Consider the following 14,481-nt stretch of genomic DNA (forward strand, 5'->3'; position numbering starts at 1 on the left):
ATCTCCCAAAACTCAAAAAGGGAAAATCCCCCAAATCTCTTACCAATGGCCTTTCACGTAGCTTGCCCAATTACATGGTAAAATATATTTCCAATTTCAAATTTTTATTTTTTTAAATAAGCTATTTTTCCTCCTTTGTGCACTTGCTTTCGAGCTCTCTCGTTGTATTATTAACGTTAATGTTTCTCTGTGTTGTTGTTGTAGTCGGCGGATCTGCTTTTGTTCGATAGGGTTTCCTCGGAGTCTCCAATCTCCGGGCTCCGAGAATGGCTTCTTTCAGGAAGCGATTCGAATCGAGGAGTTTTTGAAAGATCCTTGGGGTGTTAGGGTCTCTCGAGAAGGGACCGTGCAGGTTCCGGTTCCTAAACTAGCGCCGGCTACGGCTGGGGATGGAGGCGGAGCTGGTGCAGTTGAGGAGTCGGCCTCGGTGTTGGCTCAGACGAGACGACTCGCGCTTCAGAGAAAAGCTGCTGCCACGATGGCGGCAGCCGAGGATTATGCTGGAAAGGTTGAGTCGGGTGATGTTGCGGTAATTTTCTTGCGTTTGGCTCTATGCAATGTATGTCTGTATGTATCTGCAAGGTGTACATGAAGTTTGGTGTCTGAATTTTGTTTGCGGTTGAGTTAGATTTAGTGGAGTGTGATTTTTGTTGTCATTTAGGGGTTATGGTGTTCAATTTCAGCCCATGGCCATATGAATTATTATTTTTGTTCTCAGTTTAGGTTTACTTTCCTGTCAGTTTAGGCTAACGTCTTATTTCTCAATTGGTTCTTTAAATTTACTGTATAAGTATGCTTGTGTTCTTGTCTGTATGTATAATCTGATTGATCGTTGATATTGATACTTTGAAGTGTGCATTTTGTAGTATTCCCAAGTTTTCTGTTCTTGAATTTGAGCTAGATTTTGGGTTATTTGTGATTATTCCATAGTCATTTGTAAATAGGCTGCTCACTTCATGTATCAAAATATATATATTTACTTTTACATGTGAAACTATAGTCTATAGATGCAGATTACTAGGGAATAGAAGGATTTAATGGTACAATATTTTGCCGATTTTTGTTTTGGGTTGGCTAGTTTACCTACCCTTTGACTGGAAATGAAGCTTTGTAAAATGAGAGCAGGAAAGGGGAAAAGGTAGGGTCCTACATTGGAGGATGTGTTGGTCTCTATATTTTAGTCTATGTAGTGCTGCTCCTTTGTGGCTTTCTAGAAGTTATGGTTTCTTTTTCTCTACAGGTTGCACCAATAAATTTTGGTCTAGAAGAGCAAGGTCAGTCAAGCAAAAATGTAATGTGCCACATGTGTTTTTTGGGTGAAAGCAAAGGAGGTGAGAGGGCTAGAAGGATGCTCTCTTGCCAAAATTGTGACAAGAAGTACCACAGAAGCTGTTTGAAATCTTTGGTACAATATAGAGGTACCAACTTTAATGCTCTAAAAGGTTATTGCTCTGTTATCTTTTACCACTGGATTCTTATGCATTTGGCATGATTGTAGATTTGTTTCATTGGAGTTCTTGGACTTGCCATTATTGTCGAACCTGTGAGGTATTTATTATGTGCAAAAGTACCCATTTGCACCCAATAATGTTCAAATCTTTTGATTTCACTCATTAGTACTAATTCTTTTTTTTAGGTGTGCCGAAGTGCGGGAGATCCAACTAGGCTCATGTTATGCAAAAGGTGTGATGGTGCATACCATTGCTATTGTCAACATCCACCGCACAAGGTTGGTTTGCATTTCTTAATGCTGAATTTTTCTATATCTTGATTAAAACAGAACCCTTCACATTATCCCTGGACTATGCAGAATGTTTCTTCTGGGCCATATTTGTGCCCAAAACATACAAGGTGTCACAGCTGTGGATCCAATGTCCCTGGAAATGGTTCCAGTTTGCGGTACAACTGTTAACCCTCAGACAAAAAGCTTTTCCCCTAAAAGTTTATCCTTTCTGCGCAAATTGTTGCTTCATTTTCTTTTCAACTATTCAAACTCTAATATCTTGCTTGTGTTTTTTAGTTTTTGACAACTGGTTGCGTATGAGTTTTCCTGACCACCTGTTTAAGCATAATTAATATCTAGGTTTTATCATTTTCTTATAAAATTTTCAGGTGGTTCTTGGGGTACACTTGTTGTGATGCTTGTGGAAGGTTGTTTGTGAAGGGAAATTATTGCCCTGTATGTTTGAAGGTAATTTCATACTTCTGATATGTTATGGTGTTTGCTTTATTCATATATCCCTGGTTTAAGGAAAGAGTCCACTTCCCATAAGAGTTGTTTCTTGATAGAAATGGGTGAAATATGGGTAATTCTGAGCTACTTTATTTGATTGATTTAGCATCCATGTGAATGCAAATATGCATCATGAATTTTCTAAAAATGAATTTACTAGACATTTTGGAACAACTATACAGGTTTACAGAGACTCTGAATCCACACCCATGGTCTGCTGTGATATTTGCCAGCGCTGGGTGCACTGCGAGTGTGATGGCATCAGGTTCCTTGCTATCCTTGTAGTTTGTACTTTAAGAGCCACCAATCTAACTTCTGCACTGTTAACTTGTTTATTGCATTTTTTGGTTGTTTATTATTTTGTGTGGGGTAATTGCTGTCAAATTATGGTGCTGAGTTTGACAGTAATAGATGTTTTTGGAGAGAGTTTACATCGTCAATGTAGATGCTTTGTATTTTAATTTGCATCAAGTTCAGCAGGTTTAATCCTTGTTACTGTTATGTCAAAATGGATGGTTGAATTTCTCAAGTTTTTTGTTGAATGCAATCAGCATGAGCTGTTTCCTTACTATCTAGTAAAACAAGCAAGTGCTGCTTGTCTTGAAATTTCTACTCTAGTGCATACATGCCCCTCACAAACCAAAAGCACTCCTTCTGCATGTTGAATAAGTGCTGGAAGACTTTTGTGGTTTCTGCTTTACGGCAGCCACACAAGTTTTGGATCATTATATATAAATCAGTAAATGTTTTGCAGTGATGAAAGATATTTGCAGTTTCAAGTATATGGAAATCTCCAGTATAAATGTGCAGCATGTCGTGGAGAGTGTTACCAGGTGGTTATGTATTGCAGTTTTCGTTTCCCCTTCTCTATCTTCCTCAGGAGGGAGAAAAGTATTCTTTTCAACTTTTGAATTGCTGTCATAAACATGAAAACAGGTTACAGATCTCGAGGATGCTGTCCAAGAGCTTTGGAAGAGGAAAGACAAAGCTGATCGAGACCTTATTTATAGTTTGAGGGCTGCTGCAGGGCTGCCAACTCAAGAAGAAATATTTTCTATCTCCCCATTTTCAGATGATGAGGAAAATGGTCCGGTGATGTTAAAAAATGAATTTGGACGTTCCCTGAAGGTCTCTCTCAAAGGAATAGCTGAGAAGTCTCCTAAGAAGAACAAGGAATATGGAAAGAGATCTTCAAGCAAAAAATATCTTAAGAAAAAGACAAATGAGACATCTTTGATTAGCCAAGGAGAATCACAACTGAGTTTTGAAAGGAATCAGGATATTCCTGAAGCTGTGATTCAGAAAGATGAAGGACAAGATATTTCTTCTCCTGTTGCTGGAATTTGTTCTACCAGTCAGCAAGGGATTTTGAAATACAAGGTGGCAGATGAGGTGATGGTTAGTGATGAAGATAGAAAATCTTGTGTACTTAAAATTAAAAGTAGCAAACCACATGATTTAGACCGTGGAGGTGATGATGGAAAACATGATAACAAGTCAAATACTGTGAAAGCAAAGAAGTTGGTCATAAATCTAGGTGCAGGAAAAATAAATGTTACCAACTCCCCAATTTCTGATGCTTCAAGCTCTCAGAAAAAACAAGATGTGGTTTTGCACAATGGTATGCTTTGACTTTCTCTGTCTATGAGTTAACTTGCACTGCATGAGTATCCTCTTTTCCTACAATCAAGCACCTATCATTTCTTGTTTGACCTGTAGATCTGCATTTGCTGCGATAAACTGTTTTTTGCTCATTTACTTTAATCTTAGTTGCATTTAGGTTTTCGTCGAGCCCCTTTTGTTTGTTATAAGATCATTCTTGTAAAATGAACAAGTATTAATGATGTGCAATTTATTGGTCCTTTCTGGTTTGAGAGAGTAATTTAAAGACTATTATGTCTTCTCTTGTTTGACTGATTATTAGGTGTTCAAGATGCAAATCAAAAGAGAGTAGATTACAAGTTTTTGCCGGATAGGAGTGACAGTACTGCTAAATCTGGTGATGGTAATATAGCAGTCATGATCTATTGCTGTAGTGTTTAAAAGTTCATTTGTGCACTGCTGTCACTGATGAAAATTTGGAGAATATTTTCTTTAAGGTTCTAATAAGTGAGACTGGGAATTTTTCTGTTTGCAGGAATCAAAGTTTATCGCTCCAAGTCAAGAGGGGTGAAAATTGCAGGAACAGAAGGGAATGTGATAAAGTTTGGAAAAATTAGGCCGGCTTTTCCTGAATTGGGATCCAAAGTTAGTGCTGCAAAAGGTTCTGATGGATATGAAATCGTTCCTCAAAAACAAGCACATGTCACACCAGGAGAAGGAAGCATTGATGTAATTAGGTTTGATGCTGTGCCTTCAGGTGTGGTGCCCGTTCTAGGAGGAGGAAATGTGAAGTCAGGAAAGCGGTTGAAAGAAAGGGATGATACATATGGTGAAAGTAATGAAGATTATCATCACACACCTGTCTTGAATTCTTTGCCAAAAGATCCCAAACCAACTCTCAAATTTAAATTGAAGAAACCTAATCTTGTTAATCAGAATTCTAAGGCTCATTCTGAGGAAGACAAGGGTTCTATAAAAGGCCAAAGGTCAAAGAGACAGAGACCATCTTCCTTCATGGAAAAATCATTTTTTAATGTTGATGAAGATCTCGATGTCACACAAACACATCAAAACAGCTTAATGGATGGCATGATGGATGCTAGTTGGATTTTAAAAAAGTTGGGTAAAGATGCAATTGGAAAGAAACTTGAAATTTATCAGGCATCTGACAAATCATGGTAAGATTTTGGTTTATCTTTACCACTGAGAAATCGTGAGGCAAGTTATGGTTTTATAGTCTTTTGCTCCCAATTAATCTTAGTCCCTTAACCCCACTCGCCTTGTTTATTTCCATTCGCAACTGTAGAACATGTACACATCAATTTGGCTCCAAAAATAGAAAGAATTTGTCAAGTTTCCAATGAATTTGATCATTTGAGCTCCACCCAAATTATAATGCTTTAATAATTCTGTCTTGTGTATTCTTTAGGTGCATTTCCTAAAATTTATCTTTATTTTTTGAAATTGAACAAGCAGGTATAAAGGAGCTGTTAGTGACATCATTGAAGACACATCCATTGTATCTGTGATGCTAGATGATGGTAGAGTAAAAAGCTTAGAACTTGGGAAGCAAGGCATTCGTTTTGTTCTTCAAAAAAAAAAGGAGACAAAACAATTGAAAGTGAAAGGCTAGCTTAATTCTTTGTGAGTGGATTTGTTTTTAAATTTTCTTTTTCTGGATGAGGCAGTTCTCAGGCTGTGAACTCGCAAGGTCCCAACTCCCAACTATTGGAGTTCTGCTGCTGTTGCTTGTTTTCTTCCCCAGCTCTGCATTGATGCTACTTTATATCTTAGGCATGCATGCCTTTGTGGTTGCAGATGAAAACAAACAACTTGAAGGAACCCATTCAACCACAGTTGGAGGTGAAAAGTCCAATAGCAGCGAGAATCCAACCCAAGCATCTGAATCTAAGCTATTTTGGATGAAAAAGAATGGAAGCCTCTGCATATCCTCATTTCAGCTTCCCGAGCTTCAGCTTCACTTGTATAGGAGATTTCTTGAAGGTTGCATGAACATAGCAGGTAGAATTTCCAAAAGATAGGACCAATCAAGCACCCATAGTGTTGGCCTCAACTGAACAGACTTCCGATACAGATTTTATCAGAACTGCAAGTAATTTGATTGAGTCTTAATAAAGTACGAAGAAATACCCATATCTGAGTTCTGAATGCAATATTTGAGAAACAAACTAAAGGGTCTCCTCGAATTGCTCATCAGAGACTTTGTGGTTGCCAATGCTGCTAAAGGAGCTGGACAGACCAGAAGAGGGTGCAACAATGGCAGGAGGATTTAATGTTTGCAGCTGCTGTAGTTTGCTTGGTTGCAGGAGTTGTAGCAGGAGGGAGGCGCCAGAACATGGCACCATAGAGGCCAATAAGTATTATGCTTCTGTTTGTCACCGTGCCAACTGCCAAAATCTGTCGCAAATGAGGCACTGCTGATAGTTCGGTGGGGCCTATGCGTTATGGCAGAACGATGCAACTTATTAGTGCTTGTAATTTCATAATCTTGGAGAAAATCTTTTTGTTACTTTGTCTGATGATCACAGTCCACAGAGCAGGACATTTCAAAGGCAGAAAAAAAGAGTATATATATGTATATTAATTAAATAAAGCATGTATAATACTAAATTAATATCCATATATATATAAATGATAGAGTATGAATTAAGTGAGAAGCAAACGTCTAATTTGAGAGTAATTTATGGAATTTGGTTTGGCTTTTCTCCTGAGGCAGAGATTGATGAAGATGATCAGCAAGGTGGAGAGACATCCCCTCGGTAAGACAATCTAATATTAGAGCATGATGCTTCTGCAATATGTTCTTCTTTATCTTCTTGTGATGATTTTATAGCTACATTTTGCAAGTAAATCTCTTGACAAGGATGCGTCTGGCTGCAATTGAATTTCAAGGCCACATTGGAGGCACTTGTTCCTCTGATGTTTTTATAAACAACATTACTCACTTGCACTGCTGACACCTGCTTTAATGAAACATATACGTTCATGTATACAAGTATATTGCCATTAATACCTGCCCTGCTCTTTTCTGTTGAATCTGATGTTCATGGTTTAAGGGTTTCAAAATTACCTGTTTGGGGCATGGCGATTGATGATGATCACAGTAGTATTGATCTATAATTATAGGATTGCTCACATTGTGCATCATTATATTCTGGAATTTTATGTTTTTGGCATACCCGGATCCTCCCTACAGTAACAACAATTTATAATACTACTCAGAGAAGCATATCAGAGTTAAGCCAACGTTTTCCAACTTTTTTTTATCCATTCAGGATCATGAAAACCCAAGTGCTGTTTTTCTTACGAAGTTTGCTTTGTTAGTCGTAGCTGAACCCATTTTTACTTGCAATACTACTTCGATTAAAGAATTATAGACTATGATACTTGGATTTAGATGTAAATGTTGAATAGAGGGATATGCCCATTATATGTATGTTGAAAAGATTATTAGGATGTTACCTGCCAAGTCTTTATTCTAACTCCATTGGTGGTTCTCGAAAGTGTTGCTCTATTCACTATTACATTAGACACATAACCCGAAGAATTTCCAGCTCCTAAGCTCCCAATGCTGCAAAAGAAATTGCATCCCATTAATGTACCATAAACAAGTAGAAACCACTTGGGTAGAAGCTTTTGTTGAGTAGTGTTGAATTAGCTGGAAGACCTGATTCCATGTCCTGGTCCACAAGTTATGCCTGTGGCTCGAACATTTTGCGAGCCGCTCACTATGGATATACAATCATCACCTTCAAATATAGCACCGGTTGAATTGATCAGCATAAAGTTTGCAAAATTATTTAGAAGATTTAAATGCATGCTTGATTTAACTATTGTTTTACCAGTTCTGATGACACAGTTCTTAATGTGTATGTTGTGGGTTTCAGTCACATGGATTCCATCAGTGTTGGGGCTGTTTCCAGGAGCGATCACGAAAAGGTTGAAGACTTTTACATTGATACATTTGCTAAATGAAAGATGCATTTGTTGAGAATTTTCAATCCGCAGCCGTGCCAATTTCAGATTGCTGCATTGGCTAAAGGTTACTGCCTGTGAAATAAAAGTTATGTTTAATATAGTTCATATGCACAAGGTGTAATGATCGGGATTCGGGTGCTTCTTCCGCATCATTGCATGTTTTCACCCTTAGATGGCAACGCCTTGAAGGGTTTGTGTGTGTTCAAAGATAATACGATTTTTTATGCAAACGTATGCAGGTGAAGCTCGAAGTTCAAATCTTGTTATGCCCAGTGATGCAGGATACAGGGGAGATGTTCAAATCCTGGTTATTACAAAAGGGATGATTGCGAAATAACTAACCGTACCGAAATCAAGGAGAAAGGATGTGAACTTACAGTTGGTGCTTCACTGCAAGGCTGAAAAACGACGGAAGAAGCAATGTAAGCTGTTTTATCGATAACAGGAATGATAACAAGTTGAAATTTCGATATAAATTCACGTGACATACGAGGGCGGTGTTAATTTTACAGGAATTTAGCCACCATGTTCTGCCATTGCCATTGATGATGCCTCCACCTTCTACCCTTAAATTCTGAACATTATCAAAGTAAAGCCATCGTCGGCTTGTGTAATCCGAGTGATGGACAGTGGCTTTAATTGTCCCGAAGATCTATCATTCAATTAGAATGTGATCTATCAGTTCATTTTATTATGTATTCATGCATGTATGTATGGAAGATTTAAGGGAAGCATGCATGCATGGATGAATAGATGACCATGCATGCCATTTCCAGAATAAACCTTGAATATAAGAGGAGAATTGCACGGTCCAGAGAAATCAACTGGCTTAAGATGATAAATCTTGTTCTTAGGGACCAACATAATAGCTCCTTGATACGACTTACAAGCAATTTCCCAAGCTTCCTTAAACGCCTAAACAAAATGAAAATGTTACAACTTCAATCAATAAATGCCCAAACAAAAAAACTTAGTTAGGGTTTCTTTAAAAGTTTTAAAAAAATTCATGAAGTCTTACAAAATTTAAATATTTTTAATTAAGCCTCTCAATTTTTTAAAAGATTTTAATTAAAGGCTAACTGTTTTTGAAAAAGGTTTTATTATTTTTAAAAAAATTCGATTAAATTTTCAAAAAAAAATATTAAACCTCCTAAATTATACTGTCATGATTCGGACACGAAAAATGAAACCAAACAACCATCAAGTTATAAGGTTTAATTTTTAAAATTAAAGATAATTAAAATTTTTATAAAGGAATTTGTTTGGTAATATGTGAATTGGAAATATAAATTTCATGTCTTCATATCTTCAATTTAAAAAAAAATAATTTCAGCTTATCAGTGTTGTATCTTATCCATACACACATTTAAACAAGTTTACAATGATAGTATTCCTTAATAAGGTACCTTAGAATCATCACTTCCATCAGCTTTAGCTCCGAAATCATCCACATCGACAACAGTCGGACCGACCGGCGCAGGCGCATCATCGAGTCTCAACTGACTTCCGTCACCATACTCGTACTCGGACAGACTTCCCGACATCAGGATAAGTTTGTTCCTTTCGTTCAAGACCCCAAAATAAGGACGACGATAGGTCGTCGTCATTAGACGGCCATAAACACTTCCCCGGTGAAAATCAAACTGAAATGAGTCCTCCCCGCAACTGTAAAAACAGGGTCTAGACAAAGAGATCAACGCAACAATGAAAAGTGGGAGACAATGGGGTTTCAACAATATTCTCATCTTAAAACTTCAAGAACAGAGACAGAAGACAAAGAGCATCCTAGGATTCATATGCAATAAAAGGAGCTCTGAGTCGAACATGTTCTGCCATGAAAGTGAATGTATGTATACAATTATATATATATGGATTATGGGGAATGGGGAGATGAAGATGGAGACGAAAGAGGAAGTTTGGGTGCTTGATTTCCTCAACTAAGAGATGAAGTGGGAGGTTTGTAGTTAGAAGTTTTGCTTTGTGCTTGTTTACCAAAATTAACGCCTCGGTCAATACTCATATATATGCACCTCAAAACGTGTTTGGAGTTCCACTTCATTAGCTTCAAATTGGGTTATTTACACTCCACATCACTATACTTAACTTTAACTTCCATTCACATCACAAATCTTTTATTTCATTAAATTATAGTATTATTTAACTTTTATTATTAATCAATTAAATCATTTAGACTAACATCGTTAAATAATTCTAGCAGGAAAACTGAGTTAACACTTTATCAGGATATAACTTTACATGAAATCATCAAATAATGTTTGATTGACTATTTAAATAATTGTTTTTATAATTTATCGAAATTTCGTTCTTTTTCCTATGGATTTATTAAATAAAAGATTTGATAAAAATTAATGTAAAATTATTTAAATTATCAATTAAATATTCTTTGATAATGATTTCATGTAAAAATATGTTATTTCATATAGATTCAAATCAAGGCTCTCTCTTTTTAAGAAGGTATAATATCAAAATTAGTCCCCATTATTTATTAAAATTATCATTTTGGTCCCTATTATTTTTTAGAATATTTTGGCTCTCAACGTTTTATTTTTGGGGGAAACCCCCTCAGTGCATGAAAATCGTTAATTAACAAACGGTTAACACTCCAAAATATGAGTCTTTTATCCTAAAATGAAGGGGGGCAAAATGCTTAAGAAAAAAATAAGGGTCAAAGTGACTATTTAGTCAAATTTTATGGGTGTTTTTACCTTAAAATGAAACGTTAGAAGCTAAAATACTCTTAAAAAATGAATATGAGCCAAAATAAACATTTTGATATCATACTTTTACCGTATAGGTCCCTGTATTATAGCAAGGAGTGTATTCTAGTCTTGTTTTGTGATAAATGGAGATGAAAGAAATTACCAGAAATTAAACTCGAAATTTTATATAATTAGAATTAAAACGATATTTTTTTCAGTATACCACGCTTCACTAATTTATTAGCTTTCAAATCTAAAAAGAAAAAGAAAAAAAAAGTTAACTGACGTTTTTAATAGATTTTAATGGCACGTAATAGATTTTTTAATTAATGTAAACTTATGGGTTTTTTTTTTCAATTAATGCTTGAAGCAGGTTATATTTAAAATGCAAGTTTTAAAAACAGTAGTTATAAATGACGTTTTTTTCTATATAAATTCAATTTTTTTTATCAGTTATTATTAATATTTATTTATCATTAAATGAAAATTACATGAACCAAACCATCTTAGTAGTTAAGAGATTGTTATTATACATTAAGATCTTGAGTTTGAGTACAACGTCGGTAGAAGTGTACCAGTGTTCATTATCATATAATTGAGTCTTTCAAACAAATATTATCTTATATTCACCACAAACTAACAAAAAAAACATTTAATCATAAAAAATAAATCTTTTAAAATTTATATTTAATATTATAATATTATATATATATATAATTTAATATTACAATATTATATATATATAATTTAATATTACAATATTATATATATATATATATATATATATATATTATTTAATATTACAATTTTAACCCATTGTGGTTCCTTGATGAAGTTGCGGTCGAAGAAGTTCTAACTAGGGATTTGAATAACGATTGTTATATAGAGGTAGCAGTGTTGTTCAAAATTATTACTTCATGATTGTGATACCCACAATAATCGTAATAATATTTGTTATATTTATAATCATGATAAACTCAATATAATAAAAAAATACGATCACAACTGTAATTTAAATCTACGATCATAGTCATCTCTATTTCCAAAGCTAGCTTATGTGCATAATGGAGTATCTGGCTCAGTCTTTGGCTAGTCTCAGTGAAGACTAATTCATTAGTGTTTCTCCATAATCCCCAATTTGTCAGTTGATTTGTAATTGCGTAAGTTGCTGAGACTGAAAAATTGTCATTCTTTTTCAGCCCCCATGCCGGTGTATATCATGGTTATCACCTCAACCTGAAATTGGTGAAGGAACAGCCACTATTTGTTTATTTATCTTGTCCGGGATTAGCTCACAAACCTCCTGTAAATTCTATGTTTTCTTCTCCGAGATATAATGAGTTACCATCTCCGTCGTGTTATTCGCGTTTGTAGGGCTGTAAACGAATCGAATGTTCAATGAAATGTTCGACGTAAAGTTCATTTATTTATTAAACAATGTTCGACGTAAAGTTCATTTATTTATTAAACGAATGAACATGAATAAGATTTTTCATTCGTTTGATTATATAAACAAATACGAACAAATGACTCGTTCATTCATTTATATTTATAGACGTTTAATTCGTTCATTTATGTTCACTCATTCATTTTCGTTTACAAAACCTTCCCCTTTTATCCACTTAACTTCTTAAACACTTTATCAACTAGAGGAGCATAAATTTAGGCCTTTGTCCTTTCATGAATGATCGACACTCCTAAGTAGGTACTAAGTTATTGTAAGTGAAATACCACACAAACTAAGCAAAATAGGCCTACTAAGGTATATGAGTTTTTTATTTAGTCTATTAGGACAAGTCAATATTTATTTTAGGATCTATTGTCTTTTCTACAGTGACACAGAACTCGTCACGTCGAGGTGATGAGTTCTAATAAAAAATATATTTTTATTCTAACTTTTTACCTCGATGTGATAAATTTTAATAAAAAAAATTATATTTTATTAGAACTCGTCATCTCGACGTGATGAGTTCTAATAACACTGTAAAAAATATTATAGATCCTAAAATAAATTTCAACTTGCTCTAATGATTTAAATAAAAAAAAAACCCATTATCTTTTTTTGGGCTAAATCAGCCCACAAACTACTCATATAAACTGCATTTTCAGACGATAAATTAGGTGAAACAAAAAGTTCCGATTTCTGCAAATTTAACTCTAAGTTCAGTGCTAAGCCGAATTCAGTAAAATAATGTGGGGTCAAGCTAATTAATTGTACATCCACCCTTGCGAATAATAGAAGATCATCCGCAAAGAAAAGATACTTGCCTTGTGCCCTCTGCGTGAGGCTTTAGATACTTTCCATCTGCCTTGATTCTCTAGTTCCAATATCAGATTTGGGGTATTTATAATGAAGATACACAATTTTGCAGATCAGGTACTCCACCCGATACACGATTTTTTCTTAATTTGATTTAATTTTTAGAATAAACTATATTTATGACCATTTAATTATTGTCTCATTTCATTTTAACGGTTGATCTTTTTATTTTATTAATTATATTACTTAATTATTGTCAATCAAATAATTTATTATTTCTGTTTGTTTCACTGAAAATATTTTACGGAAAATAAAATCTGAAAAATGTTTTACAGAAATGTAAAACATTTTCCAGAAAACATTTTCCAGTGTTTGAATGGTTCATTGTAAAATGTTTTATACTGTTTGAGTAATTTTTCTGAAAACTGTTTTCAGAATCTGTTTTTAATGAAGAAACTGTACCTATTGAATATGTTTTATTATTTATTTATTTTTAAAGGTTACTTTTTTATATATAATTATATTTTATAAAAATATGTATTTTAGATAATATTAATAATTGATTAAAAATATACTATAAAGTTTATAAATCCTAAGAATGTTTAATTAATAGTACACCAAATTAAAACAACAATAGTACATAACATTGTACTAATAATAATATTGTCAAATTAAAACAACAATAATATACAACCGTAATAATACATAGTCTAATTCATAATTAGTGCTACAACACATAAATCCAACAATACAAATACTGAAGTCTATACTACAATACATTAGAGTTAAAATGTTGTCCAAGTCATAAATAATTATACACCACATTTAAAGTTCACATTTTAACCTTGGGTAAACTTCTGAAGCCAAATTTTCCTATGCTTTATTTTTTAGCCAAGAAAACTTTGGCCTCAAGCTCATTCTTGGTTAGAAAATCAAAGATCTCACAAAGAAATTCGTCACCAAATCTTTCTTTCTCCATTGGTATAACTTCTTTGTAAAGATATGGTGTCCTATCCTCAGTAAATTTTTTGAGTACTTTAGCAATCTCACCAAGTTTCTCACCTACAAATTGAATATGATCATCCTCGACGTTTTCTTTCCTTTTACGTTTTGATGTACCAGATAAAGATACGTTTGTTCTTTCCTCATCGATATGTTGAGTGTCGAAATTTAATGGCATTGATCCTTCATTAATATCATCCAAGTCTATATCGACAAAAGTTCTAGCAAAACTCTCTGTTGCCATATCTTGACCGACAACAAGAGCCATCTCATCATAAGAATCAATTTTTTTGTTCAAAATTTGATCATATTTCGGGTGTGCGTGTTAAATAGTATACACAATTAGAATAACAAGTAAAATTTAACTTTCAAGTAAAAATAGTATATAGAAATTACCGTCACTATAGCGTCATATGTAACTCCGTCACAAGTTATCATTTTCATATTGTCGTCCCATCCTAATCCATTGTTTTCACGAATTGTACATATAGTTTTCCATGTGTTTTTGATATTCCTCAAATGATTTTTGACGTATTTAGCGTCACATTGGACTCCAAATTTTTCGGAAATAGCTGTTGCAACTCGCTTTATAGAAACTGATTTAAAGGTATTAGATGGCTTATTACCTTTTTGCGCTTATTCTGCAAGTATTTTGAGGAAATGAC

At 34.3% G+C, this 14,481-nt stretch overlaps 2 protein-coding genes across 5 annotated transcripts; one reads left to right on the top strand and one right to left on the bottom strand.

Moving 5' to 3' along the window:
• Positions 1-6,378, top strand: LOC120170310 (histone-lysine N-methyltransferase 2D-like). Of its 4 annotated transcripts, none has more exons than XM_039178271.1 (13): positions 1-77; positions 205-529; positions 1,241-1,418; positions 1,499-1,548; positions 1,637-1,729; positions 1,811-1,899; positions 2,113-2,191; positions 2,416-2,498; positions 2,988-3,066; positions 3,170-3,854; positions 4,158-4,238; positions 4,371-5,013; positions 5,309-6,378. In XM_039178271.1, exons 1-13 carry the CDS (start codon positions 46-48, stop codon positions 5,466-5,468), a joined length of 2,577 nt encoding a protein of 858 aa, XP_039034202.1. In that variant the 5' UTR covers positions 1-45; the 3' UTR covers positions 5,469-6,378. The 4 variants fall into 4 exon arrangements, with proteins under 4 accessions (XP_039034202.1, XP_039034203.1, XP_039034204.1 ...); XM_039178272.1 differs by having other exon boundaries at positions 5,312-6,378; XM_039178273.1 differs by having other exon boundaries at positions 4,158-4,232.
• A 142-nt stretch (positions 6,379-6,520) lies between these two features.
• LOC120170363 (polygalacturonase QRT2-like) lies at positions 6,521-14,084 on the bottom strand. Its single transcript, XM_039178320.1, has 11 exons — positions 13,716-14,084; positions 12,823-12,872; positions 9,241-9,499; positions 8,618-8,749; positions 8,325-8,486; positions 8,212-8,232; positions 7,699-7,906; positions 7,524-7,605; positions 7,319-7,427; positions 6,927-7,046; positions 6,521-6,816 (listed from the first exon to the last, which is right to left on the bottom strand). The coding sequence occupies exons 1-11, from the start codon at positions 14,082-14,084 to the stop codon at positions 6,589-6,591; spliced, it is 1,740 nt and encodes a 579-aa protein (XP_039034251.1). The 3' UTR covers positions 6,521-6,588.
• Between the last annotated feature and the right edge of the window lie 397 nt (positions 14,085-14,481).

This window comes from Hibiscus syriacus, unplaced genomic scaffold (genome assembly GCF_006381635.1).
Source record: "Hibiscus syriacus cultivar Baekdansim isolate YM2019G1 unplaced genomic scaffold, ASM638163v2 tig00111779_pilon, whole genome shotgun sequence".
In the NCBI taxonomy this organism is placed as follows: domain Eukaryota; kingdom Viridiplantae; phylum Streptophyta; class Magnoliopsida; order Malvales; family Malvaceae; genus Hibiscus; species Hibiscus syriacus.